Raw genomic sequence first — 26,386 nt, 5'->3', positions numbered from 1 at the left:
TCCATACTGCAACTACTCAGCTCTGCTGTAGTACAAAAGCAGTCATAGATAATACAAACAAATAAGGGTAACTGGGTTCCAATAAAACTTTATTTATAAAAACAGGCAGCCACCCAAGGGCTCTAGAGTTTATCAACTGGGAGCTTCATGATTGTGGAAACTCCCACAGTCTGGGTCATTGGGTCATTGCCCAGAGGGCAGTTCTTCTTGAGAGTCACCAAACTGCAGCAAACTTTGTATTGGTGAGAAGTAAGACTTTCGGATTGTACTTACCTGAACAAAGCTTAGCCTGACCTGATTAATTTGAAGAGTCTCTGCACCGCCTTGAGAAAGCATGTGCCATTTTTCTGAAACAAAGGGAAGGATACTAACCATGCCCTCCTACCCCACATTCTAGAGAGGGTCCACTCTAACCCTTGCCTATCCAAGCTTAGCATCGCCCCCACCCTATGTCTCCCAAAAGATGCTTGAAAACTCTTTGCTATGAACTAGCTTTCAAAGTAACTCTGTGCCTTGGTTCGTACTGTTCTCCCTTCTGAAAATTCCTTTCATTCTCCTTTCTATCTACCTGAATCCTTCCCAGCTTCTCTTCTTCCTCCCCCAAGGAGCCCTCCTATCTTCTTACCATCTATGATTGCTAGTTTGGATCAGAGTTGCTGTCTGGGGTCATGGAAGAGAGAACAAGAGAGCCAGCCCTGTTTGCAAGAGACCCATGTTGGTAAAGGGTGGGAGCGGGGTTGGGGGGGTGGGGGGGGTGGGGGGAGGGGATCCACAGAGCTCACCCAGCAGAGTTAATGAAGAGAGGGATGGAGGGCAGAAGGGCTGAACCACGTATGCAAAAGAATCAATCTGTCACACCCACAACACATTGTTTGGAGATACATACCTACAGGAGTAAAGGACAAAGAGAAGCAAGGGAATGATTAATGCAAATATGAGGATTAAGGTCTGGGGAGGAAAGGAAGGTATGCTTTTGGGGAGGCTCATGTGAGAGTCTTGGACATCTTAGGTTCTGTGTTGGTACGTGGGTGATTGTTCATTATTCCTCAAACCACGCATAGGTTATATACGAACTCTTGGTGTGTGATATAGTTCTCAAAAAAAAAAAAAAAGTTTGGCTCAGGTAAGAAGGCTGTCTCAAAACTTGAAGCAGCAGCTGCCACAGCAATGGATCTCCCATGTTTTTGAATGCAAGGGTGAGGCTACAGAGGCCCAGCTCCACGCCAGTCAATTCCTAGACCATCGAGAGAAAGTAGCTGGGAGCCTGAGTTCAAGGGGACAATCGAAGGCCCCTGAGAAGGAGAACCTTCCTTAGAAAGTTGTCTCTCTACCCTGTCTTCCTCTCCCCTTTGGCAAAGACCCCACCTCCAGTGTCCCTTCGAAAGGTTGTCAGAGACTCACCTACCATGAGACACACCTGGCAACAGGAGGTGAGGCCACCTTATCACCCAGTTGGCTGGCGCAGGACAGAGCGCAGGCCCCCAGTGCTGCTTTTAGGAAATGCCATTTACTATGTTGGGAGTGGTATGGCCTTTGTCCCTTGGGGGACATGTGACATTTGGTGAAAATGTAATCTGGTGTAAAACAGCATGAACTCATCACTTGCAGAATGGCTTTGACCTTCCTGCTACTTCCAACAACCCAGACAGGCTTTTCTATCTTTCTAGTAACACCACGGGAGGAGAGAAGGTGGATGCCAGGGGCTAGGCAGGGATACAAAGTAGATTATGATATTTAAGAGCACCAGCTTTGCGGGTAAATACACGAAGCCGAGTTCAGAGCTCAGTTCCACCTGGAGCTACCTGAGTGACCTTGAGCAAGTCACTTAACCTCTCCGACCCTGCTTTTCTTTTCTTTTTAAGAGTTTATGATCCCGGAGTCCCGGGATCGAGTCCCGCATCGGGCTCCGTGCTCGGCGGGGAGTCGGCTCCTCCCTCTGACCCTACCCCCTCTTGTGCTCTCTCTCTCTCACTCTTTCTCTCAAATAAATAAAATAAAATCTTAAAAAAAACATTTTATTTATTTATTTGACAGAGAGAGACAGCGAGAGAGGGAACGCAAGCAGGGGGAGTGGGAGAGGGAGAAGCAGGCTTCCCGCGGAGCAGGGAGCCCGATGCGGGGCTCGATCCCAGGACCCTGGGATCATGACCTGAGCTGAAGGCAGTCGCTTAACTGACTGGAGCCACCCAGGCGCCCCTCTGACCCTGCTTTTCTCACTTGCTAATTGGGGATGGGCACAATCCCCACCTCACTGGGCTGTTAAATAAGGTAATTACCTTATTAAATAAGGTAATTCAAACAAAGGATTTAGCACAGAGCTGGGTTCGTAGTACATTCTCAATAGAGAGAAATCTCAATTATCACCGAGGAGACCTGGGATTTGCTTGGAGTAGAGGGAGCACTCCTGCGCTAGCCCCCATCCTCTTTAAGGAGAAAGACTAGGAAAAAAAAAAAAAAACAACCAAAAAACTAATGCTTCGAAGTGGCAAGGTCTACCCAACCCACTATCTTTAGTAGAAATAGCATCAATTTTCACTGAAAACTAGTAGCACAACATAGGTTGCAGGAGGCAAACAAAAGCCGGGAGTAGCACTGGAAGTCCAAGACAGGGGAAGGGAGCCGCCCCACCCATCAGCACCTGAGCCCCCCTTCCTGGGCCGGAACCTCCAGCCTCAGCCAGCTGCCCAGGGGGCCTTGGTGCTGCTGGCCTTCATGCTGCCTTCCCATCCTGGCGTGGACACCCTTTGCACCCTCCCTCGCCTTCCCCCAACGTCTTTCTGCTTCTCCTGGCCACCTGGTCCCTTTGTTATGGCAACTTGAAGCAGCAATAGGGAAACAAGAAATACGAAGATACAAAGACAACTGGTGTCCCCTTTTCCCCAGCGGGGGCTCACTCATGTCCAAGTATCCCCAGTGGAAATCCCAGTGCCCTTGACAGCCCTTGCGTGGAAAAGGCAACCTCTCCAGCACGAAGGACGGGGGCGGGCCGCAAGGGGTAACCATGAGGTTCTGGAACGAGACCCCAGGCCATGCCTCACTCCACCACTTACTACTGTGACCTTGGGGAGGCTCCTCCCCTCCTGTGTGCCTTACCTGCCCGGCAGTGACATTAAACTCTTAGAAAGGTGCCTGGCTCACAGGAAGTTCTTGGTAGGCGGTGGTGTTTTGTTGTGGGCCAGCTATTGCTGCCTGTCTCAGCACCCACTCCCCCCGACTTACATTCACAACATCCTTGAGAGCCGCCCCAGGAAATACCAACTGTGACCGTCTCTCTTCCAGGTCTCAGCTCCCTCTGTAGCTCAGACCATTGATGGAATGAGGATTTTCTACCTTCTGAGGCTACTACTGTTTGACTTGTTATTTTCTTTTAAAGATTTTATTTATTTATTTGAGAGAGAGAGAGAATGAGAGATAGAGAGCACGAGAGGGAAGAGGGTCAGAGGGAGAAGCAGACTCCCCGCTGAGCAGGGAGCCCGATGTGGGACTTGATCCCGGGACTCCAGGATCATGACCTGAGCCGAAGGCAGTCGCTTAACCAACTGAGCCACCCAGGCGCCCCTTGACTTGTTATTAATGGGCAGGTTTTTATTGCTCTGTTTTACCTGCCGCACATTGTCCTCTCAGATTAAAATAATGATACCTTCGGTTAATAATACCTCGCCCTTGGAGAGTTGCTTTCATCCCAGCAGCTCAAAGCCCTCTACAAACATGACTTCATTCATTCTCCCCTGCGCTCCCAGGAGAGGGACACTCTTGTGTTAACCAGCCTGAGAAGGGGAAGCCATACCCGAATTCATCTCCAACTAGATTCTCAGAAGCCAAACTATTGACTGAGCATTCCCATCTCTCTCAGCCAAGATCAGAGACAGTTGTTCTCCCTCTCTCTGGGGGTGTGGGAGCAGGGGGTGGTAATTTTGGTGTTTTCAGGACACTGGTCTTCCTGGAGAACTTCTTAATTAAGACCCAAGGGATCCTGCAGGCTGAAATGCCTCTGCCCAGGTAAATCCTACCACTCATGGTCGTGGCAAGCTTGCCACCTGTATGTACTTGTGAAAACTGGAACCCCACAATGACAGTACTTCCTCGTTCTGGGGCTGCTTATGGCCTGAGCTCCCTGGTAATACAAGCTGCTGGCTGCTCACTTTTGTTTTCACCTTGCAATTACTGGAAGGGAAGGGCTGCAAGCTGTACTTGACTCTCCAGCCACACTCTGGGGCTCAGCCCGTGTGCGCTTCATTATGGCAAAAGAAGCAGTCAAAAAGCTGACTCCTTCCCCTTCAAAATAAACAAGCAAACAAGCAAGCACACAAACAAAAAGACTAAATGGGACAAGCTCATTATAATGCCCGAGGCTGTTTTACCATCAGTACATAAACATCGGGTGTAATTTTTTCTCTTATTTATATTTTATTTTTTATATGGTCAAGTTTTCTTAGAGACTTACATTCACTTTAGGCAAAGTCAAAATAGAACCATGGCTTGCTTTCTTCTAGCCTCCTATTCTGCAGACCCTTAACTAATTTCAATATACCGTGGGATTGGTATTTCAAATCCAAAACTTGCTAAGTTTTTCAGAAACAGAAATTCTAACAGTGAATCCCTAGCAATATTTACCTTTGTAACCTCTCTGCCCCTTCCTCTGTCCGCTTCAACTCCTAGTTCTTTCCCCACGCCTACAATTCCCAGACACAGCCCTGAAGGTCAACCCCCACTTTTTTTTTTGTTTTTAAGATTTTATTTTTAAGTGATCTCTACACTCAAGGTGGGGCTCGAACTCACAATCCCAGCATCAAGAGTCGCACGCTCTTCCTACTGAGACAGACAGGCACCCCTGAAGGTCACATCCTTATCCAGAAGATGGAGGCCCAGCACACATAAACAAATCTTGTTTTTAAATGGCTAGGGTTGAGAGCCAGTGCTGGTATAGAAACACTGGGTTTTTTTTTAAAGATTTTATTTATTTATTTGAAGAGCGGGGGGGGGGGCGCAGAGGGAGAAGCAGACTCCCCGCTGAGCAGGGAGCTGGACGAGGGGCTCCATTCCAGCACCTGGGTATCACCCGAGCTGAAGGCAGATCCTTAACCAACTGAGCCACCCAGGCGCCCCTAGAAACACTATTTTTAGAAAGATGGTAGAAATTAAAACTTCAGCTAGGTCAAGTGATTTAAGAAAAAGAAAAGTTCCCGGCTTGCGATATTGACTGAAAAAGTTACTAATTATTCCCCTTTGCAACGATGCTTAGTGCATGTTAACATTGGTTTACATCTTCAGAGAGCAAAGTTTTTGGTCTAAAAACCAGGAAGAGACTGTTCGGCCTTTGGGGAGGATAGTGACTGCAAGGAGGCAGAAAGCCGGTACTATTTTAATAAAAGGCTAAAAAAAAAAAGTAGAGCTGCTTGAAAGTCTTAAAAAAATAAACAATTTTTGGACTTGAGCAACTGCAAAGCCTCTGTCTGTTTTCTATTTTGATCATTCTGTTTCTCGAGATGACCACATCTTTCAGAGGAAATGAGTCAAAGCCACTCTGTCTTGCTTTTCCAGCTGAGCATGTTCAGTTTCAATGAAGTAATGAATGAACTTGGCCGCACCACCCCCAAGCCTACAACAGCAAACACAGGGCCCTCGGCCAATCAGCAGACACTCAAGGTTTTCAAGTTGAGTTCAAACGGGCCCACGGGAGGCCAATCAGCGCGCGCGGCTCCGCCCCAAACTCCCGGCCGTGGCCAACCAGGATCCCGGACGGGCCAAAACACAGCCGCCGACCAATGCCGGGCAGCCCCACGGCGCCGACCTCCGCCAATGGGCGCGGCCGGGCGAAAAGAGAAACAGTGCGGGCCGCAGGTCGCAGGATTCGAATCGAACGTCCGCACCAGAGTCGGGCGCAGGCCGAGCGGCGCGGGCCAATCAGCGGCGGCGGCTCGCGGCCCCCGAACGTTGGACACCGGCCCCGCCCCGCGCCGTTGTTTGTGGTGTCGGCGGCCGCGGGAGCCGGACCGGGACACTCGCCGGGCGGGCGGCGTGCGGCGGGCGGCGAGGGTCCGGAGGCCGCGGGCGGGCGGCGGCGAGCGCGAGCCGAGGGCGGCCGGCCTCCCGCGGCCACCGAGCCGGGATCGCGCGGCGGCCGGAGCCATGTCGGTGAACATGGACGAGCTGCGGCACCAGGTCATGATCAACCAGTTCGTGCTGGCCGCGGGCTGCGCGGCCGACCAGGCGAAGCAGCTGCTGCAGGCGGCCCACTGGCAGTTCGAGGTGCGCGCGGGCTGAGGTCGGGGTGGGGGGGGGCGGGAGGCGCGGGAGCGACCGGCGGCGCGCCTCCGGGGACGGGGAGCTCTATTTATGTCACCCGGCCAGGCGATCGGCGGCCGCGCGGTCTCGCGTGTGGCGCGGGCCCGGGGCCGGGGACCGCGCGGAGGGCCCTGCCGGCGGCACCCCCCCCCCCCAACACACACATCGGCGCGCGGCCCGGGGACGCCCCCTGGCGCGCCGCAGGCCGGGCCGGGCTGTCCGAGGGGACACCGCGGAGGAGCCCTGCTCGCGGGGCCGGACCGGCTGGGTGGTGGTTGGCGGGGGGGGGGAGGGCTTCCCGTCCCGGCCCCGTTAACCGCCGCCCTGCCGCTGTGTTTGTCTGCAGACCGCCCTGAGCACGTTTTTCCAAGAAACCAACATTCCCAACAGCCACCACCACCACCAGATGGTAAGTGGGTCCCGGCGCCGGCGGGCGGGGAGCTGGGGCGCCCTCCGCGGCCCGCAGCCCACCGGAGGCCGAGGGCGCAGGCCGGGGGGCCGCTGTCAGCCGCCGGCGGTGACAGCCATGTTGCCGGGAAGCGCCGCGCCGCGATGTAAACAAAGAGCCAAAATGTCTTCCAGGAAAGAGCGGCTCCCGGGGCCGGCCGGCTCGCCCAACTTCGTGGCCCGGCCTCCCGGGCTGCCGTTCCCTCGACCTCAGGCCCGGGCCGGGCGCGCTCCCCGGGGCAAGCGGGCGGGAGGGCGGGGTGGCCGGGCAGTAGCGGGTGGCGGGGCGTGGGGAGGGGGCTCGGATAATAACTACTCGGTCTGGGGGAACTGGGAGCCCGAGTGAAGGGCCCTGAGGGCGCCGGGAGCTGGGGTGTCTGTGTTTACCGGGAGCCCCGGCTTGCTGTTGGAGTGGTAGCCCCCCATCCAAACAAGCCAGCTCTGCAGGGAACAGGAAAGGGATAAATCCACCCTGGCTCAGGGAGCTGGGCTCTACCCAGAGAGGTATGTTCTCTCTTTCCTGTTGTTGGAAAAGGGACATGCCCTGAGTGTGGAGGGCGGAGGGATTTTGACACGAGAAGGACAAGAATTTGCATTTCATTTCAGTATGTAAAGACACAAAGTACAGGAAACAGAGCGGTTCGGGTCTGGATTTGCTTTCTTCTCTTTTCCAAGCTGGCCCTCTCGGCCTGAGCCTTTGCCCTCCTGGCCAGTGGGGTGCCCTGCTTTCCGGGGACACAAGACATCGCTTTCACTTTAGAAGCTTGAATGCCTTCCCCTCCCCTTCCCACCCCACCCCCCTAGTTACCTATTAGCTCTGCTGTGGGAGGAGGGACTGGGCTCCACCATAGGGATTGTAAAACATTATTCCCCAGGAGATCTGTTGTGGCTTTCAGAGTGCATTTTTGGCATTTTTAACACTTGGTGTCCTTGCCCGTGGCTCCCTTCTCAGAGCTGCTGCCTTTCCTGGAGGAGCTGAAATGGTTCCTCTGCTGCGTCTTGTCCCTGGTGCCCTGTTTTCATCTAGTTACAAAGGACAAGTAGAAGGGTCTATCTTGACCTTTTAACCGGCTTTCTGCTTGGAATGGCTCATGCTGTGTATAAATCAAAAGACAGAAAAGGTATTGGAATACAGTGGGAGAATTGGGGGAGCTGCAGGAGCTGCGGGGCCGTGGCAGCTAAGGCCAGGTTCCTTGTAAACCAAGAGGGGTCATCTCCGGGAGACCCTCCCCTGCACTTGACCATGGGAAAGCTCTGGCTCCCACCTTGCAGTAGAGCCTGGGAGCACCCTGCCTCCTGTCTCTCAAGAGAGCCTTGAGGTTTGCTCCACCAACTTGTGGCCATTCGAAAAAGCCCAGGGACTTCCAGCACAGCCATTCCGCGGTGCTGTGAATAGGGAGGCTGACCCGGGAGAGCTGGGACTACTGGCCCCTTGAGACCTTGTTGTTCTTTCTCTGCAAATCCCAAGGGGTTATAATCTTTTTTTTTTTTTTTTAAATTTATTTAAGTAATCTCTATATCCCACATGGGGTTTGGAACTCACAACCCCAAGATCAAGAGTCAGCATGCTCTTCCAACTGAGCCAGCCAGGCGCCCAGGGATTATAATCTCTTATAGCTTCCCTCAAGGCCGGTTTTGTAACAGACATTATGATCGGTGTATCCATCAATACAGCACGTATTGAGTACTTCATCAGCACAGTGGAGAATGCCATTCCTGCCCTCAAGGAGTCTGTAATTTTTTGAGAGAGAATAAATCAAAGGAAAAAGTTAAATAAAGCAAGAGAACAGTGATGGCATAATAGCAATATACCAGAAGTGACCCCAGGGCACGAGTAACTGATAAATGATTGTCCCAGTGGGTTACTGTATAGTCACACAGTTGGAGGCATCCTCCCAGACAGGGGGGGCTCCGGGTTGAATTGAGGGGCACTGAGAAGAGGAGTGAGGCACTGGATTGGAAGCAGGGTGCAGTGGGCTCTGTCCATAGTTTTTAGAAGCAAAGAGCTGGAGGGGCTTTGCAAGCATCTGGTCCAAACCCCTGCCTTTACCGAAGTACGGCGAACCTCGGAGAGGTTAAGGAACTTGCCCGAGCTCACACAGCCAGGTGGGCACAGGAGGCCCCTGGTCCAGGCGAGCCAGGCCATTCTCTGCAGCAGGGTGGTTCTTGAGACCGGCTTCACTGGCTTGGTCAACTGGGGAAGTCACGATGCTGTGATGCAATTGGCCTCTCCCCCCAACCCCCCATTCATTGTTTCCTGCTGCCGAGAAGTCAGCCCTGGGGTGGGGGGCGGGGAATCGTGGAGGGAGGAGGGAAGTGGTCTGGGTGGGGCCAGGCCTGCTGGGTCTCCTGTGGCCGCCCCTGAGGAAGACAATGGTTGGAGCCCCCTGGCTGCTGATAGGGTGCTGGCCCAGTTAACAGGACAGATGCGCCTCCCTCCCCATTTCTGGCTGGGATTTAACTGCAGAGCTGTGAAAAGCTCCCTCTGCGAGGTGAAGAGCCCTAGAATCTTGCTCCCCCAGCCCCGTGCCTGGGGGAGGGGCTGGTGTTGCTAAAATTAGGAGAAATTCAAAGAAGGACTCCCTTGGCTTCCTGGGAAAGGGAGAAGCTGCTGTGAGGTCAGAACAGGCTTTGTGTAGGCCTTGCTCTCTGCTGCCTCTTCCCCAGGGTCCTGGGAGAGACTTATGGGTGGCACCTCCCCCCCCCCGGCCCCACCATCCTGCTGGGGGTGGGGGGGGGCGCCAGTCACAGTCCAGCACCCTACCCCAGTCCTTGCCCTTCCCGGCTGGGGTCCCTGATCAGAAAGGGTGGGGGATGCTGGAGAGTTTGGGGAGTTTGCCCCCCAGGAGGAGGGCTGAGGGGGACTGAACAGGCTGAGACTCTGCCAGCATCCCGCCAACGCATCATGAAGGAGATGCTGGGGACACAGAAAACCCAAATCCCTGGTTTTTGTCCTCGGGGAGCCCAGGTGTGAAGCCCAGACGAGTCAGGGTTGGCTAGAGATGGAAGAGCTGGGGCCTCCACATCTGGGAGGCCCCCTCGCCGCCCTGGGAATCTGAGCCCAGGAACCCCACCTTCCGCAGCCTGTAGCCTGCAGCGGGTGTATTTTGGTCCGTTGAGTTGCGCTCCTGGCCTCAGTTTCCTCATCTGTGCCTGGGCATTGTGACGAGTGAGATCAGGAGACAGAGCCTCCGAGGTCTGCCCGCTGGCGCTGTTGAGTGTGGGGTGAGCCCGGACGCTGGGAAGGTGCACCTTCTCTTCTCCTCCCTCGGCAGAGGAGGGGGACCCTGGGTCTGGCTGCCTGCCTTCGACCAGCAACCTCGGATCATCTGAGGGCGGATTACTGAGGGAGCCAGCTGGTTTCTTACCCAGGCTGAGGCGCTAAGCACTGGTGTCCTGGGCTGCTCTTTTGTCCTCACTTGAATCTGACACCCTGGCTTCTGGTTGGAATTAACCCTTTGCTGCGGACACTCCTCGGGGGCATCCCCGCCCGGCATTCAGGAAACACTCTTTGGTGTTGATAAAAATTGTCGGGGTTTGTCCTTATTGTTTGTATTGGCTCAGGGCGAGAAGGGTGCTTCTGTTCGGTGGAAGCTGCCCGTGGACTGGAAAATGGGAATGGAGGAGGGGCCGGCCTGGGTGGGCCCCACCGTAGGCTCTGTTGGGGGTTCACTGGGCATGGCTCAGAGTTGGGTGGCGTGTGCCCATAACCTTCCCGACACCTGTGTTCTCTCCCAGCAGATGTGCACCCCAAGCAACACACCTGCCACACCGCCCAACTTCCCTGACGCACTGGCCATGTTCTCCAAGCTTCGTGCCTCCGAGGGCTTGCAGGGCAGCAATAGTCCCATGACGGCCGTGGCCTGCTCCCCCCCTGCAAGCTTCAGCCCCTTCTGGGCCTCGTCCCCACCCAGCCACCAGGCCGCCTGGATCCCGCCCTCCTCCCCCACGGCCCACAGCTTCCACCACCTCCACCACCCACAGCCCACGTGGCCCCCCGGAGCGCAGCAGGGTGGCGCCCAGCAGAAAGCCATGGCTGCCATGGATGGCCAGAGATGAGACTGGATGCTGCCGGGCGCTGGGCTGGAGCTGGGGGCGGGGAGGGCAGTCCAGGGTCGAGGGGACACAGGAGGGCCGGGGTGGGGGGAGTCGGGGCGGGTGGGGGTTTCCTGAAGATCGCACTGGAAGATTTTATAAAATAATTTTTGTGGGTTGGGGGGGGGATAGTAAACTTCCTGAGCCACTTGGGTCCTTCAGGAGTTTCTCTTCAGACAAGTTTTTTTCTCTTTTTAATATATAACTATAATATATATGAAAATATAAATATAACTAATGTATGTGAGAATGGGGCTGGCTGACCGAGGTGTTGGGGTCAGCAGGGAAGGGCCAGAGCGTCCCCTTGGGCCAGCACCCCTTCCCTCCACCCCTCGTCCCAGGGCAGGTGCTTGGAAGCCAGGTGCTTGGAAGCCAGGTGGGGGGATCTGCAGCCATGAGGGGTCTGCTAGCTGCCTCTCAGAGGTCACGCCTTCGGGAATCAAGAGGACCACCGTGGATCCACTCAAGGAGTTCCACAGCAGGGGCTCCCTGAAGCGCCCGTCGGCTGAAGGTGCGGAGGCCCCTTGCCATCACGAGCTCTCCCTAACCGGACTTCCATGGCTGGCTCCTCAGGGGCCCTGCAGCTCCGGGTCTCTTCTGGTGTCACCCGTCGCCAGCCAGATGTGCGGGGCTTGTGCAGAACTAAAGAGCCGGCTTGGGCCAGAGACTCAGGCTCTGCCTAGCAGGGGTCCTGAGGCTCCTCGGCCACCCTGCCTCTCCCACTGTGTGTCGCACCCGACAGAGTGGAGAGCTTGCCTTGGATTTACTTCCCAAATCAATCATCTCACCAGGGTGAAATTTTAATTTAAAAACTTAAAAGAGACTTTTCTAACTTCCCTAGTTTGCGGTGCCTTTATTTGCCTTGGTAGGAAACCCGGGCTCTCCTTGGGAAGGGGCGGGTGGGGCTCCTGGTGTGCTGTGAGCGGGGAGGGGCTTAGGTGCCTTGTGGCTGGTCTGGATATTCGGAGAAGGGGTGTCCAGACCAGGGGGTTGATGGGACCAGCTGGGTCCAGTTGAGTATGGGAGGGAGAGTGGGGCCTGGGCCTGACTGGTTTCCGTGACCCTCTCCCCTTGTTGGCCCTTGCAGTGTAGCCGGCTACAGGCTGGCGCTTGGCCCTAAAGCCTTGTCTGCGGTGGGAGGAGCTACTCCTCCACTTTGTGGCCCCTGGCAGCCCCCCCGCTCAGGCCCCCCCAGGCATCTTCCTGTTGGGCCCACCCCTTCTGTTCCTATCTTCAACTTCTTGGGGGAGCCTGGCCCTGAGTGCATGTTGAGCGGCCATCCCCCAGAGGTCAACCAGGGCTGTCTGGGATCCACAGACAGGGTGGGTCCCCAAAGGGACTGGCTTCCTTTCCCTTCCCACCTTCCCCACAGCTTCTAGCCATTAGAACAGAAGCTGTGTTGGGGATTCCTGGCCCAGTGGGGCCTTTGCTCGAATGATCCGGCAGTGCGGGTGGTGAGGTGGGGCTGGAGGAGGTGGTGACTGGCCCCAGGGTTGGGATTTCTCCAGCCTCATGCTGGGGAGGAGGGATGCTACCTTGCACCCCCCTGCCCCCCAAGGCCCCTTCAACACGTGTGTGTAGTGTGTGTGTGGGGGGCTCGTTTTCTCCCTCCTCAAGGGGCCAGAGCCCTGTAATCGACCCTGCTGTAGATTGGGACTGCAGGGGTTGGAGGTTCATACCCAAAGTGGGAGTGACACCTGAGAAGGGTCCTGGGTAGTAAGCCAGGCCACCTCCTCCCGCCTGCCCGCCCAGCGGCCCCTGCAGAGCCAAGCGGAACCTGCCCACAGCTGCCCTCAGCCCCTCTGCATGGGATGGTTTACTTTGAGGCTGGGTTAGTCCTTTCAGTTTTGTTTCCTGATTGGAAACCCCTGGGCCTCCTCCCGGCCTCACCCCTCAGCCAGCCCACCTGTGCTTTCCGGGCCTGCAAGGGGAAGTCCCTGGAGGGCACGTAGGCGGCCACGCTGGGACCACAGCCTGGGGAGGGTGGGCGGCCTGGCCCAGGTGCCAGGATGGGGGTTGGCCTGCGCTGCTTGGGGAATGTCCTCCCCTCCCGGTCCTTGCCTGCGCAGCGAAGCCTGGGTGTGGAGGGCTAGGATGGCCTGCTTCTGCCCCTCCCTGCCGAGATGGTGAGTTTGGATTCTAGGCCAGGGACACTGAGCTGGCAACCTTCTGACATCTCTCAGGCAAAGTGAGAAATAGCCGGAGCAGGGGCAGAGGGGCTGGAGCCGGCCCCGCCCCCTGCTCCGGGAGGAGGGAAGAAAGGGCGCCTGGTGTGAGGCCTGCCGACCCGGGCCCTCAGGTTCAAGCTGCTCCCCTCTTGTCTAGCCAGAGCATTAGATCATTGCATGAAGACGGCTGGGATCTCAGCCCATGGGGAAGGTAGGGGGAAGGCCCCCCCCCACCCCATAGGGAGCACCTGCCCTACCCCATGACACCCCCAGCCAACCCCACCCTCCTTTGCCCACATGGGACTGGGGAGAAACCCTTTTCTGAGCAGTTTCCTGCCACACTTTCGTGTGTCATGTCACCCCATCCACTGACACCTTGAAGCAGCCTCTTGTGTGAGACATCCCCTTCCCATGTCGGGGTGATGGGGACTGGGGGTGGGGGCCCCCCATGAGGACAGACCTGAAGACAGAAAAGCTGCTTCTGTGACTTCAGAGGCCTCAGGGGGAGGGCAGTTCTCACTTGTGCCCAGGGTTCCAGTGGGGCCTGGGGGCTTGTCCCTTACAGTTGCTGCACCTGCTGAGCTCAGTCCCCGCCCCTCGCTCCTCTGTCCCCTCAAACCCGCCAAGACCCTTAGCACACGGGACTCAGGGTAGCAGTGAACCCTCGTGCCTGTTTGGGGCTAGTGGAGCCCAGCGGGCTGGGGCAGGACAAAGGCTAGGCCTGGAGGCTTCTGGGCAAATGGCAGTCACCTGGCAAACCCCCTCCCGACACCCTTCTGCTCTTTCTGGGGAGGGGTGAGTGGAGCAGGGAACCAGCCTAGGCCAGGCAGCCCCTCTGCCTCTGCAGCAGCTGCTCAAAGGTAAGCTGCAGAGGCCAGCAAACCGAAACCTTCCCAGGTGACCTGCTCCCCCCGGGACGTCGTGCCAGGAGCTGGGCGCTGCCACCCTCACCTTGGCTGCATGGCACGGCTGGTGCACGGACACCACGAACCCCAACCTCTCCCGAACGCCCCAGTCGGCCAGGCCACCCTGTGGGCCAGCATCCCCAGGCCGGAAAAGGCAGCAGCCTCGGGGTCCCGCTGAGGTCAGGAGAGAGCTGACAGGGGTGAGAGTGGGTCCTACTGTGGCCCGCCAGCCGCCGGGTCTGGGGTCTGGCCTCTGCGGCTTCTCCTGAAGCCCCCGCACCCTTGGAGCGTAGCTTCATCTGTTGCGGCGGGAGGGGGGTGGGTCATGGTCTCATTCTCAGGCTGTAAGTCGGACCTGTCCAATAACTGAAGGCCGGCGACCCGGACCTGGGCTGGGTCCCTCCCCTTCCACTCCATCTGCTCGAGCCAAGCCCACAGAAGCCTCGCTGCCCCCGAGCTTCTTCCCAAACATTTATTAATAACTTTGGTCAATGAGCAGTGGTGGACCGCGGCCCCCGGGTGGGCTCTTCAAGCCCCTCCCCGGGAGGCATGTCCATCTGCATCTCCATCTCGCTGGGGCTGGGTGGGTGGGCTGCGCTGGGCTGGGCCAGGTGCCCCTCGGAGGACAAGGGTCTGTCTTTCCGTGGAGGAGGAGGAGCTGTGAGACATGGGGGGGCTGGGGTGGCTCTGTCCCACCGGGCCCCACACCCACTGCAGCCTGCCAGGCCCTCCCCAGCTTGCACGAAGTGCAGGCCGATTGGGGGGCGGGCAGAATGCTGGAGAGGGGGCCCCGCGGGGCTGTGGTGGGCAGTGCAAGCCGGCATGGGAGCTCCTGAACAGAGCTCCTTGCTAATCTCTGGGAGTTAAAAATAATCAAGCCCTCCGTCGGTGGCCAAGAGCCTGCCTCTTAAGTGATGTTTCCTCTAGTAATGCAGGGGCTACTGAGGCACTATTCACACCAATAGGTGCAGGAATTGTTCCTAAGCCTGCCCTCTCTCTCTCTCTCCTGCTCCCCTAACATTTTAGGTGCCCTCAGAGTAGACAGTGGAGTGCCAAGAAGGAGGAAGTTAAGTGCCCCCAAGAACGCAATCGCAGCCCTGCACTCTGTCCGCCACCGAGTCGTCTGTCCCGGCCTGTCCGCCCCTGAGTCACCTGCCACGCGTTGTGACCAGCATAGGTTCTGGAGGCAGACAACTTAGGTCTGAATTCCACTCCCGCTGCTTCCTAGCTGTGCCTCCATTTTCTCAGCTATAAGTGATGCTCACAGTGGTCCCTACTTCTCAATGTTGGTGTGAGGATTAAAACCCGTTCGAACGTGTAAAGCCCTTCACGGTGCCTGGCTGGTGAGAACCCTCACTAGAGGCGAGGTGCCATGACCAGGGCTATCGCTTCTGTTTCCGCTTCCTCCAGGCGCTCACTGAGCGCTGGAACTGGAATGGGTGGTAAAGGGCATCTAGGGCTGGGCCTTTAACAGGGGTGGGGGAAGGGGGGGAGTGGCCCTTGAACCTCCTGCAGGCATCTGCAAAGTGTTGGGGGAACGTAACTTTCTGTAGGAAGATCAGCCCCTTTCGTTAGATCCCCTTTCTTGGGTGCCCCGACTCTGAGTGCCACCAATCCAGCACCCCTTCTGGGCAGATGAGGAAACAGGTCTGGAGGGGGGGCGGGGACTTGCTCAGAGTCACTTGAAGGTGATCCGGCCTCGTGGCTCCAGGCCTATGTCCCTCTCTGGCCCCCACGTGTGGCTGGACCCTGGGGGCCCCTTAGCCCCCAGACTTTCAGGCAGGATTTAGCCCCTCAGGGGGAGAACAGGGACTCGAGGGACCTTCCAGGCCTGGGGGTGAGGAGAAGCTCCTCCCCAGACAAGGTTGGACTGAGAGGTTCCCGGGGGGCCATGTCACGGCCCCGTGCCCACCAGCTGCTGCCCAGAGCTGAGCACCAGCTCCAGCAGAGTGAGCCTCTGTGAGCCGGGGCAGGACTCGGGTGTGGAGCCAGAGCCTTGGGCTGCAACCCTGCCCCTGTTCCCTCTTCTGGGACATGGGGACAGTACAGCCCTGGCACATAACAGGAACTCAGTGAAGATGGACTTTCTCTCTTCTCCCTCCCATCCCATCTCTCAGCTCCCACGTGCTTCCTCTCTCCAGGGAAATGAGGGCAGAGACCATCAGGGGCAGGAAAGGGGGCCGGCGGGGCAAGCGGGAGAGCCCCCGGGGCAGTGGGGAGGCCACCTGGAAGGCTGCTCCAGCCGAAGGGAAGCTACCTGGACTGTTGCGAGCCAGCATCTGAGCGCTCTGAGGCCGCGAGGGCAGCTGGTCGTTGTCGCTCAGGGACTGCTGCCTGTGCACGTGGGGCCGCGACTGCTTGGCCCTGTGCTTGGTCATCCCGGAGACGGAGGCTGGCAGGGGACAGCGAAGGGGGGTGGGGTCAGTTCTGAGACGCCGAGTGAGAGCTCTGTGGGGACCCATGGGGGATGGGGAGAGGGCTGCAGGGCCACCGGTCACAGCCAGCCTCAGCCGGGGTCCTTCCTGGTCTGAACTGATGGATATGCCCCTTCTAAGCACTCCATTCATTCCGATGTCCGTGTGTCCATCCACCCCCCCACACCCACTCAGATATGCTCTGGGGACCTACACCCAGGAGCCCTGTGCCTGCTGCTGGGTGAGCTCTGACCTGGGCTCACAGTTCAGGAGGGCAGGCGGCTAGACAGGTGCACACAGCGCTCTAAGAGCAGGTGGGGAGTGACAAACAGTGCGGTCTGGCTTGCTGGAGGTGGGCATCAGGGGGGTGGGAAATTCTCCAAGTGGTGGAGGGCTGAGGAGGGGCATTTTGAGTTTTGAAGGAGGGTCAGAACTCGGCCCCGGTGGTGCTGGGAACAGAAGCTGAGGCAGGCAAGCTGGTGAGGCAGCACGAGGAGGAATGCTGGCAAGAAAGACGCGGCCATGACGTCCCGGCTCATTGGCTGAGAGTGGACGGCTGTCCCCCACCTGCAAACACTGACCTGGGGCTTTCAGGACGTTTGCAATCAGGGAGGTAGAGGAGGAGAAGGCACCCAGGATCCAGGGGCCCCATGGCCTTCCAGGAACTGGACAGACCCCCGGGGACTCGAGCAAGGAGCCTCTGGGCCCCCGGGACACTCACTGTCTTTGGTCAGGAGGCCTGGCAGCCTTGTATCCATCCGTCCCTTGTAAATATGTCCATCCAGGCCCAAGATATCCACCTCGTCATGCTGTGGGGGTGAAAGGGGGACATCCATTACCATGTGGCACCTGGAGCGTGCCCTCCGGTCCTTCCCCCACGAGGGCCGGGGGGCCACCGAGTGACGTCCTCTCCTGACTCCCAGAACCAAACGGTGCTCAGAACCCTCCCCCAGGGCTCTGGCAGCGCCAGGGTGAAGAGAGGGCCCATGGTGGGGATGGTAGTGCTAGACGGGCAGGTGGCCAGGATGGCATTCTTCCCAACAAAGCCTAAGAACCAGAGGCTTTTTCAGAAACAGCCTCCGGGCAGAGGGCTCGTCATCCGCCCCCTTCTGGTGACTTAGGTGGTTTTTCCAGAATGACTTGAGAACGTGGGGTCATGTCAGGGCCCTCTCTCTTCACTCGCAGGCCGCACCCCGAACCTTCACGGCGATCCGAGCCTCGTCGGGGGGGTACGGGCCCTGGGGCAGGTGCTGCAGGCGGTTGCGACGGTAGGGGTAGGTGAGGGTGTGGCTGCCCCCACAGCGCCGGGGCCCACTCGAGTACGTGTAGTCGGCGGTCTCCGGCGCCCTGTGACGGGGACGGCAGAGTCACCGGGAGAAGGTGTCCCCTGCGACCCACCTCTATGGTGGGGGCCAGCCAGCCAGAGGTGGGACCGCTGTGTCGGGGGTCTCCGGGAGCCAGGGCAGGAGCAAGGGAATGGGTGAGCGGAGCAACGCCACTTCTGGGCCGTCCTGAAGACCTCTGATACCCTCTCTCTACCCCCTGCCCCACCACCTGTCCTTGGCAGGGCTTTCCCCAGCAGTGGATGAGACATTCACAGGGCTGTGGGTGGGCAGAAGCTGAGCCCCGCGGCCAGCGGCCCAGTCTGTGTGGTCCTACCGTTTATAGCAGGGGGAGCTCAGGCACTGTGACTGCAGCAGCTCCCGGATCATCTGGCTGCTGGCCTTGACCGAGCCTCCAAAGTGGATCTGCACCTTCTCAATGTCCATCAGCATCTTGGAGTGCATGGTGCGCAGGCGCCCCACGCTCCGCTCCATGTGCGCCAACTCGCCCCGAGGGAGGGCAGTACCGCCCAGCTTTAGGCTGTGGGGCGCAGGCAGACGGGAGGGGCAAGGGGGCCACACCAGCTTGAGCCCACACTCAGACCCTGACCCACTCCACCCCTTTATCGGCGCCTTTTTAAGCAGGACCCTGTGTGGGCAGGAGCCCTTCCCATAGCACTCCGAGGGACCACAGATGGGGCAGGGCAGAAGCTGAAATGGGGAGAAGCCCTGCACACTTAGCCTTGCCTCCCTGAAACCCCAAGGGCTCCAAAGGGCAGTTTGAAACCATCCTTACTGCTGAACCCTCATCCTTGGGAGATGGAAATGCAGCGGGGAGGGGGGCAGGAGCCCGAGGGAGTGTGCAATACCTCCGCACCTTCTCCCCCCTCACTCACTGAGCCCACCCTCTGGCTGGGTGATGTCAGATCCCCTCCCTTCCTCCCATGCCAGGGCTGCCGAGATAGCTGAAGCATCCGGGGGTGTGTGAGGAGGTAAAGAGGAGCTCCCCCCAGACAGCCAGCACCCTTGGCAATGTCCCACCGGGACCCCCAGTAGGGACTCAAAGGCAGGGGATTACTAAGTAGGTCTCCATTCTTCCTCTTCCGGGGAAGAACTGGGAGGCTAGCCCAGAAATCACTCCGTGCCCCCCGCTGTCCAGCCAGGAAGAGGAGGAGCCCCCCACACTCGCCCTCCAGCCTCTGCCCCAGTCTCGCCTGTGAAGCCCTGCCCGGGAGCCCACTGCCCCGTACTTGCGGCTCTGCTGTCGGACCTGCTCCAGCTCAAAGATAGTGTAGGGGCGGAGGGAACGGTGCCCAGGCAGGGCTGGGCCCACAGGAGTCACAGGGATAAATCTGGGCAGGGACAGAAAGAAGAGGCGGGTTGGGGAGTGAGAAATCCCATTCCCAAATTCAGGACTCCACAGGCTACGTGCCTGCGGAGGCTTCCGGTCCAGGGTGAGGCGCAGGGAAGGACGGAGGGCTAGCACGCGGCCAGGCACACGGGAATGGACCCAGGGGAGAGGAGACGAGGAAGGACAAGAGCTGGAGGCAGGTAGGGAATGGAGGAGCTACAGCCCTGCTGGGCCCGCCCCCATGACCGCCACCAGCTGGGGTTGGCCAGGTGTGGGCACTCACTGTCCAGTCACAGCTGTCTCCAAGGGACGGTCACAAGAGAGGCAGTGAAAATGTGCCAAGAGCTGCCTGTGAGGAGCGGGATACACGCAGGTGGTGAGTGCCCTGCCCAGAGGGTCGGGAATGGGAGAGACGGAGGACACAGCAGGCCATGGCCCCTCTGCAGGCCAGGCGGGCTGGAGGCTTGGCTCACCAGGGTGGCAGGCCCCGAGCCACCCCAGGCAGATCTGGTCCCAGTTCCCTGGGAACACACGAGCTCCTAGGCAGGCCAGCTTTGGGGCGCCCATCCAGCACCCACCTGTCCTAACCCAAAGCCAGCAGGGTTTCAAAGAGCCCCTGACGGATGCCCTGTGTAAACCTCGGGGGCCCTCTGGCGGCCAATAATGGAAACCCTGGGATTCCAGCCTGCCGTGGACCAGCCCCCCCGCCCCCACCCCCACCCCCGCGAGCAGGCTCAGCTCTGGGGACTGTGGGCCGGTCGCTGACACGGCGGCCCCGCGGAGCACAGCCGTGCCAGAGAGCCTTAGCCTCTCTCCCCGCCCTTTCTCCACCCTAAGGAACCGGCCTAAGCTGGAAGAGTTTTCAAGCTCTCAAATTCTGTCCCAGCAGCTGTGGGATGGTCCAGCGGGATCAGCCATTCCCTCAGAGCACACCACACGCCGGTGGGAGCTGTTCATCTGGGGACCCCACCCCCCGCCCCCCAGCCCCCCGCTGTCGTCCGTGCCCCACCTCCGCATGGCCGCCGCCTCGTCTGCCTGGTAGAGTGGAGAGTGCTCTTTGAGCTGCTGCCGCAAGGACTTCCAGCGATCTTCCAGCAACTGCTTCACGGGGTCCAGCTCCAGGCGGTCCAGCTGCGGGGTGGGGAGGGCAGTGACCAGTGAGCGCTGAGAAAGCCGGGTGGGGGTGGGGGTGGGCCGTCTGCAGCATCCAGACAGGAGCTGCCCTCTGCCCTCACCTTGCTGTCCATCTCCACCAGGAGCTTATCCAGCATCTTCTGCCAGTCCTGCTCCTGCCCGCTCATCTTAGCCACCAGCTCCTGCATCATGTGGTTCAGCTGCTCCGTGGTGGCATCAAACTGGACACGGCTCACTTTGGCCGCCAGGGCACTCTTATCGGCTTTCTGCCCAGAAAGAGAGGAGGGGGCCTTCCACATGGGAGAGAGCCATGGAGGGGCCCCACTGCCCTGAGGCGTCAAGCCTGGACACTGAGCTCCCCGTCTGGGCTCCTCTCCGCTCCTGGCCTTCCAAAGAATGACCGCTGAGACCTTGTGGGACACAAGGCGGCTCTTCCGGGCCTGGCCCTTACCACGTCAATCTCCATCTCCAGGTGTCCCCTGTTGGCCTTTTCCTTCTCGAGCTTCTCTAGACCCTGGTACAGTGCCTGGGAGGCGAGAGAGCAGGGAATGAGGAGCCAGGACGGGAACGGCCTCGCCTCCCGCCCCGGCAGCCCCGCGGGCCCCTCACGTCAATGTCCCTCTGCTTCTGCCGGTGGTCTTCGATGAGGTTGCTGGTGGTGATGTTGAGCTTCTCACAGTCACCCTGTACCTGCAGGATGGCGCTCTGGACATGGCCCAGCAGCTCTTCATCCTGTGGCGGGTGGCACAAAGGCAGGCTCCCTGGGGCCACTGGGCGGGACTGCTGCCCTGATTGACCGGCCCTTAAAACATCACCCAGAGGCGCCTGGGTGGCTCAGTCGGTGAAGCGTCTGCCTTCAGCTCAGGTCATGATCTCGGGGTCTTGGGATCGAGTCCCGCTTTGGGCTCCCTGCTCAGCAGGGAGCTCCCTGCTTCTCCCTCTTCCTCTGCTGCTCCCCTGCTCGTGTGCTCTCACTCTCTCTCACTCAAACAAATTAAAAAAAAAAAAATCATCCAGCAGGTAGGCCAACTTTGGACCCCATTCTGGCTCTCCACAATTTCCCCCCGATGGTGGGGAGGCTCTCTGCTCTTTCTGTGTGTCCACCCAACGGGATGTGAGCTTCAGTCCCCCACCTCCCCATGGTCTAGCCTTGAGGGACCTGGCCTGCCGCTGGGGGTGACCAGTAGAGGCGATCGAGGCTCCAGAGTGGTGCGCTGCCCTGTGGCTCCCGAGAGCTGGGATGTGGGCTACAGTCTCCCCACCTGCCCTGGGCTGGATCTGAACTACAGGATCCAAGAAGCAGGACTCAGGGACTCGTGACTCTCCCTGTCCCCAGCGGCAAGCCTGCCCTTTGGTGGGGAATCGAGAAGGGGGCTGAAGAGTGGTGTGAAGGGGAGTCAATGAACCCTAAAGCTCTGCCAGTGTCCCCCGAGGCACCTGAGTGCACGGTTCCAGCCCTCAGCCAGCTGTGCTGTCCCACCGCCACGGAGCCAGGTCTCTTGTCCCCAGAGCCAGCTCGGCTGCTGCCCTCGCTGTGACCTAGTGAAAGGCCCGGGGACTTCTGTGGGGTCAGTAAAGGGCTCCACTATGGAAAACTGGCCCTTAGGCCAGTTAAAGCTCCATCAGCCGCTCCCCGCTCTTTGGGCCTCTGGGCTGTGGCTCCCCGCTGTGAGGCACACGTGGCCGCGCCAGGAAGGGGGGCCAGTGGGAGTCACCTGGCTCTGGAGCTTGGCTTTCTTGGAAGGCCGGGGGGCTGCCAGGTTGTTGACCATGTCCTGGAGCTGCTCGTAGCGCTGCACCAGCGTGCTGACCTGATGGCTCAGGTCCAGGCTGCAGGCAGGGCAGGTGGCCTCAGGGTCAATCTGGCCAGGTTCCAAGGTTGACAGGGTCTTGTGAGGAGCCATGCTCATGGACAGCAGCGTGGAAGACGAGGCCAGCATGCTCTCAATGATCGTCCTGAGCTTGTCAAGCTGGGTGTGGGCAAGAAGGCAGGTGCAGGGCAGTGAGCGAGGCATGGCCACGTTCTGTCCACACTTGTCAGTGCCTATGTGATTTGGGCAGTTGCTGCACCCCCAATGCCTCACAGAATGTGGGGCATGCAGGAGGCGCCCAGTGCCCGTCCGTTAAATAGTGAACAGAGGGTCAGAGGGAGAAGCAGACTCCCCGCCGAGCAGGGAGCCCGACGTGGGACTCGATCCTGGGACTCCGGGATCATGACCTGAGCAGAAGGCAGTCGCTCAACCAACTGAGCCACCCAGGCACCCACTCTCTCTCTTTCAAATAAATCAATCTTAAAGGCAGACACTAACAAGAGAGTGGAAAGACAAATGGGCAAAAATATTTGCAAACTGTATGTCAGCTAAGAGTCTAGTAGTCCCACCATCCACAGCTCACTCTGAGAAGAGTCCTGGTCTCACCTGGTCCTGCAGGTAGAACGAGGCTTCGGAGACTGAATGTTCCATGCTGACCTTGCCCCGCTCTTGGCTCTCCCTCAGCTCGGCCAGTTCCTTCTCAATGTCAGCCACGGTAACTCTGAGAGATGTGCAGAAAGACACAGCCTGGCCCCGCCACCCACCCCAGGGCCCAGGCCCACCAGTCCCATCAGGGACAGAAAGAAGATGCACACCACGGCTCTTGGGCCCTCCCTGCAGCAGGCTCTGTCTAGGGAGTCCCGGGTGCTGCTTGTCTGGGAAGTGGGGACCCCTGTGCTGGCCTGAGAGGTTTCTAGGGGGTGCGACCTGGCACCACAAAGAGAGGGCTCTGAGGGGGGCTCTGGCAAGTGTCCTCCAGCCTCCACCTGGGGACAGAGACTGGTAGCTCTTTTCCTCCCAAGCCGTGGTGCTGAACTGTTTTGAGAACCTCGGAAACTTCCACCAGCCACTTGAACTACAAATGGACACCCTGAAAGGCAGACACAACCTGGGTCAAAGACAGGGGCCAGTTCAGACTGCGAGTGACCCGAAGGCTGCCGTCACCTCCTCGGCTGGGGACACGACACGCCCGGACACAAGCTGCCCTCGGCAGGGGTGTTTCACCTGAGGATTCCCAGCTGCAAGCTCAGCTGGCCAGTCTTCATGTCTTTTCCTATTTCTTGCTCCCCGTCGCCCTGCAGGATCCTCTGTACCCTGTCCATCTACAAACCCAATGAAGAGGAAGGTCAGGGAGGCTTGAGTTCTTTGCTTTCCGCATATGTGTCCGCAGCTCGAGCAAGCCCCTCTCCCGAGTCCGAGTCCTAATCGAAGCCTCTAACAAAAACCATCTGTCAGTGTGTCCCTTCTGGACATCCATCCACCCGTCCATCCATTCGTCCCTCTGTCCGTCCCGTGGGTGTGGACAGCCGGCTTTAAGAGAACGACTGAAGACCTAGTAGCCCCTTGCATGGCCACCGGCCCCAGACAGTCCCACAAACTTGGCTCCAAGGCTGCTGCAGTACCGGTGGGCTCTGTTGGAAATGGCCCCCCACGTAACGAAAGGAGCACTGGCCTCCTTGTTGGCTCAGCCAGATCTTAAGAGCTTTGAGCATCAGGTTCGAGATCAGGAAATGACCATGATGATACCTGAGGTACATGTCCTACCTGACGGGTTTGTAAAGATCCAATGGGATAGTAATGTCAGTGCAAGGATCCTGTGGCCCATCAAAACACAGGTGGAAAGTGATCGGATTACTGGCGCTCAAAGGCAAAGTGGGCGGACCCTCCCTTACTTACTTTTGCTTTTTCCTGCCGAACTTCTTTGGTCAAGGACTTCAAGGTCTTCAGCTGTTCCTGCAGGTCAGCGGGTATACTCTTTTTGACTGTGAAAAGTGGAGGCCTTGTTAGTCAGAAGGGCTAGATCTCCGGCAGGCTCCCAATCCCCATTCCCAGCCCCCGCAGGGAAGCGACCCCAGCGAGCAGCAGGACACCTCACTTCTGCTTTTCCTGGGGACTGGGAAGAAAGGAAAGAGGCTTATCCTTACCCTCTAAAAAATCCACCCAGTGCTTACTATCCTAAAGGGCTTTGGGACTACTGACCCACACTCTCCACCCCTCTCTCAAATCCTAATTATTCTCTGGGCCCGCAGCTGTGCACGGACCAAGCTGAAGTTGAATTCCTGGGCACCCTCCCTCCCGCCCACCGTCCTCATCTGCTTTCCCCAGAGTCTGCCCGGGCACCGCAACCGCCTCACTCCTCCTCACTCCTCTCCTGAGGCTCCTTCGCTCCGCCTGGTTCAATTCCATCTTTTGGACCCCAAAGGCTATCGTAGAGCCCAGAAAGGCTAAGAGGGGACATGCTATTTGCAGCAACTCAGGAAGAAGCCCAGCCGCCAGATGAGGCCAGGGGATGCTGAATACACAGACAGTGGTCCCTCCTCCACACCAGTGGAACCCACCCATGAGCCCGAGCAGGTGCTGGATCTTCTCCAAGTCGGTCTGGCCCTCCTGCTCCTCATCCAGCTCTTTCATGTTCTCCTTGAGCTCTACATAGAGGCCAATGAGCTCTCCCATCAGACGAAATGTTTCCACTGCCATGGGGAAGCTCGGAGCCAATTTATCCAGTGAATCATGTCTTTCGCTCTGGAAATCACTCTTTTCTGATGAGACTCGGTAGAGATAGTTAAGAGAGTCCTTGCTCCTGGCAAAGGTGGCTGCTTGGCTTGGAGTAGTCCAGACAGAAATTCCAGGTTGGTCTGAGGCATATATTTGTTTTGGATCCAAACCTATCTGGACATATGGATCTATCCCCAGGACGCCTGCGCTGTGAGGGCCAGGATACAATAGGTCACGGGATTCTGGGATAGAGTACGCACGGTCATGCTGGTCCGTACCTGCTTGCACCTGGCCCTGCTGATCTGGGTCAGGCGATACCAAATGCTGTCGATCTCGCTGTACGGATCCCACACGGCTGCTTAATGGTGTTAGGCCATGCTGGTCTGTGCCACGATGTAACAAACCTTCTGATAAACCCTCTTGGCCAATACCTGGTGATGCCAAACCTTGACTGGCTAGGAGTGGTGACACCTGATCATATTGGTATCTGCCAGGAGGTATTACACCACGCTGATATGGATGTGAGAAAAATCTTGGAAACTCAGGGTGGAATGTTGGAACGCCACGAAGCTCTGTGCCTGGGGGTATCAAGCCTTGTTGTTCTGTACCAGGTTGCCTCAAGCCATGCTGATCTATTCCAGGTTGAACCAAACCTCGCTGATCAGTACTAGGCTGCAGGAAACCTTGTGGATATGTACCAGGCTGGACCAAACCTCGAGGATAGGCACCAGGTGGAACCGAACCACGTGGATAGGCACTAGACTGCACCAAACCTTGTGGATAGGCATCAGGTTGGACCAAACCACGTGGATATGCACCAGGCTGTACCAAACCAGGAGGATATGCACCAGGTTGAAAAAAGCCATGTGGATCTGTGCCAGCCTGTACCAAACCACGCTGATCTACTTGCCCCAAACCACGCTGATCTGCACCAGGTTGGACAAAAGCAGGCTGACTTATGCCAGGCTGAAACAAACTAGGCTGACCTGCACCAGGTTGTACCAACCCACGCTGGTCCATTCTAGGTTGAGCCAAACCACGCTGACCTACACCAGGTTGTACCAACCCATGCTGGTCCATTCTAGGTTGGGCCAAACCACGCTGACCTGCACCAGGTTGGACCAAGCCAGGCTGGGCTGCACCACGTTGACCCAAGCCATGTTGATCCATTCCAGGCTGCACCAAACCAGGCTGACCTGTATCAGATGGTACCAAACCAGGCTGAGCTGCACTAGGTTGGACCAAGCCACTTTGATCCATTCCAGGTTGGACCAAACCAGGCTGAGCAGCACCATGCTGGCCCAAATCACGTTGATCCACCCCAGGCTGCACCAAACCAGGCTGACCTGTAGAAGATGGTACCAAAGCAGGCTGCGCTGCACCAGTCTGGACTGAGCCACGCTGATCCATTCCAAGTTGGACCAAACCAGGCTGAGCAGCACCACGTTGGCCCAAAACACGCTGATCCATTCCAGGCTGCACCAAACCAGGCTGACCTGCACCAGGTTGGACCAAACCAGGCTGAGCTGCACCACGTTGGCCCAAACCACGTTGATCCATTCCAGGCTGTACCAAACCAGGCTGACCTGTACCAGATGGTACCACACAAGGCTGACCTACACCAGGTTGCATCAAACCACGCTGATCCATTCCAGGCTGTGCCAAGCCAGGCTGACCAGTACCAGGTGGCACCAAACCACGCTGATCCATTCCAGGCTGCGCCAAGCCAGGCTGACCTG

General features: G+C 58.1%; 2 protein-coding genes and 1 long non-coding RNA gene across 17 annotated transcripts in view; 2 read left to right on the top strand and 1 right to left on the bottom strand.

The window, feature by feature from the left end:
* Window positions 1–5,848: 5,848 nt before the first annotated feature.
* On the top strand, window positions 5,849–11,663 carry UBALD2 (UBA like domain containing 2). 2 transcript variants are annotated; one of them, XM_025859800.2, is made up of 3 exons: window positions 5,849–6,249; window positions 6,632–6,694; window positions 10,471–11,663. In XM_025859800.2, the coding sequence occupies exons 1-3, from the start codon at window positions 6,130–6,132 to the stop codon at window positions 10,789–10,791; spliced, it is 504 nt and encodes a 167-aa protein (XP_025715585.1). In that variant the 5' UTR covers window positions 5,849–6,129; the 3' UTR covers window positions 10,792–11,663. The 2 variants fall into 2 exon arrangements, with proteins under 2 accessions (XP_025715585.1, XP_025715586.1); XM_025859801.2 differs by having other exon boundaries at window positions 5,850–6,249; window positions 10,474–11,663.
* A 963-nt stretch (window positions 11,664–12,626) lies between these two features.
* Window positions 12,627–15,442, top strand: LOC112814316 (uncharacterized). The gene is made up of 3 exons (XR_003205746.2): window positions 12,627–12,953; window positions 13,893–14,100; window positions 14,927–15,442. It is a non-coding gene; the product is annotated as an uncharacterized lncRNA (long non-coding RNA).
* Window positions 14,313–26,386, bottom strand: part of QRICH2 (glutamine rich 2) — a 31,351-nt gene continuing 19,277 nt past the window's right edge. For 3 of the 14 annotated variants that reach the window (XM_073885987.1, XM_073885986.1, XM_073885988.1), the window contains 16 exons: window positions 24,491–26,383; window positions 23,829–23,914; window positions 23,157–23,254; window positions 22,539–22,653; window positions 21,837–22,091; window positions 20,731–20,853; window positions 20,573–20,647; window positions 20,223–20,387; window positions 19,997–20,118; window positions 19,271–19,336; window positions 18,887–18,988; window positions 17,974–18,177; window positions 17,514–17,661; window positions 17,036–17,123; window positions 16,158–16,292; window positions 14,315–14,558 (listed from right to left, as the gene is read on the bottom strand). In XM_073885987.1, the coding sequence (XP_073742088.1) occupies window positions 14,389–14,558; window positions 16,158–16,292; window positions 17,036–17,123; window positions 17,514–17,661; window positions 17,974–18,177; window positions 18,887–18,988; window positions 19,271–19,336; window positions 19,997–20,118; window positions 20,223–20,387; window positions 20,573–20,647; window positions 20,731–20,853; window positions 21,837–22,091; window positions 22,539–22,653; window positions 23,157–23,254; window positions 23,829–23,914; window positions 24,491–26,383 (3,845 nt within the window). In that variant the 3' untranslated portion in view covers window positions 14,315–14,388. Of the gene's footprint in view, window positions 14,559–16,157; window positions 16,293–17,035; window positions 17,124–17,513; window positions 17,662–17,973; window positions 18,178–18,886; window positions 18,989–19,270; window positions 19,337–19,996; window positions 20,119–20,222; window positions 20,388–20,572; window positions 20,648–20,730; window positions 20,854–21,836; window positions 22,092–22,538; window positions 22,654–23,156; window positions 23,255–23,828; window positions 23,915–24,490; window positions 26,384–26,386 lie in introns of all 14 variants that reach the window. The other 11 variants (XM_073885981.1, XM_073885984.1, XM_073885989.1 and 8 more) reach the window with 9 other exon arrangements.

This window comes from Callorhinus ursinus, unplaced genomic scaffold (genome assembly GCF_003265705.2).
Source record: "Callorhinus ursinus isolate GAN/ISIS: 27379988/994484 unplaced genomic scaffold, GSC_fseal_2.0 scaffold68, whole genome shotgun sequence".
Lineage (NCBI taxonomy): Eukaryota > Metazoa > Chordata > Mammalia > Carnivora > Otariidae > Callorhinus > Callorhinus ursinus.
This window is presented reverse-complemented; position numbering and strand designations above follow the sequence as displayed.

Bases quoted from the DNA above. Each gene is read 5' to 3' on its own strand.
- UBALD2 (XM_025859800.2), top strand. From the start codon at position 6,130: ATGTCGGTGAACATGGACGAGCTGCGGCACCAGGTCATGATCAACCAG. The intron at 6,250-6,631 runs GTGCGCGCGGGC...GTTTGTCTGCAG, and splicing joins CGGCCCACTGGCAGTTCGAG to ACCGCCCTGAGCACGTTTTT. The intron at 6,695-10,470 runs GTAAGTGGGTCC...GTTCTCTCCCAG, and splicing joins GCCACCACCACCACCAGATG to CAGATGTGCACCCCAAGCAA.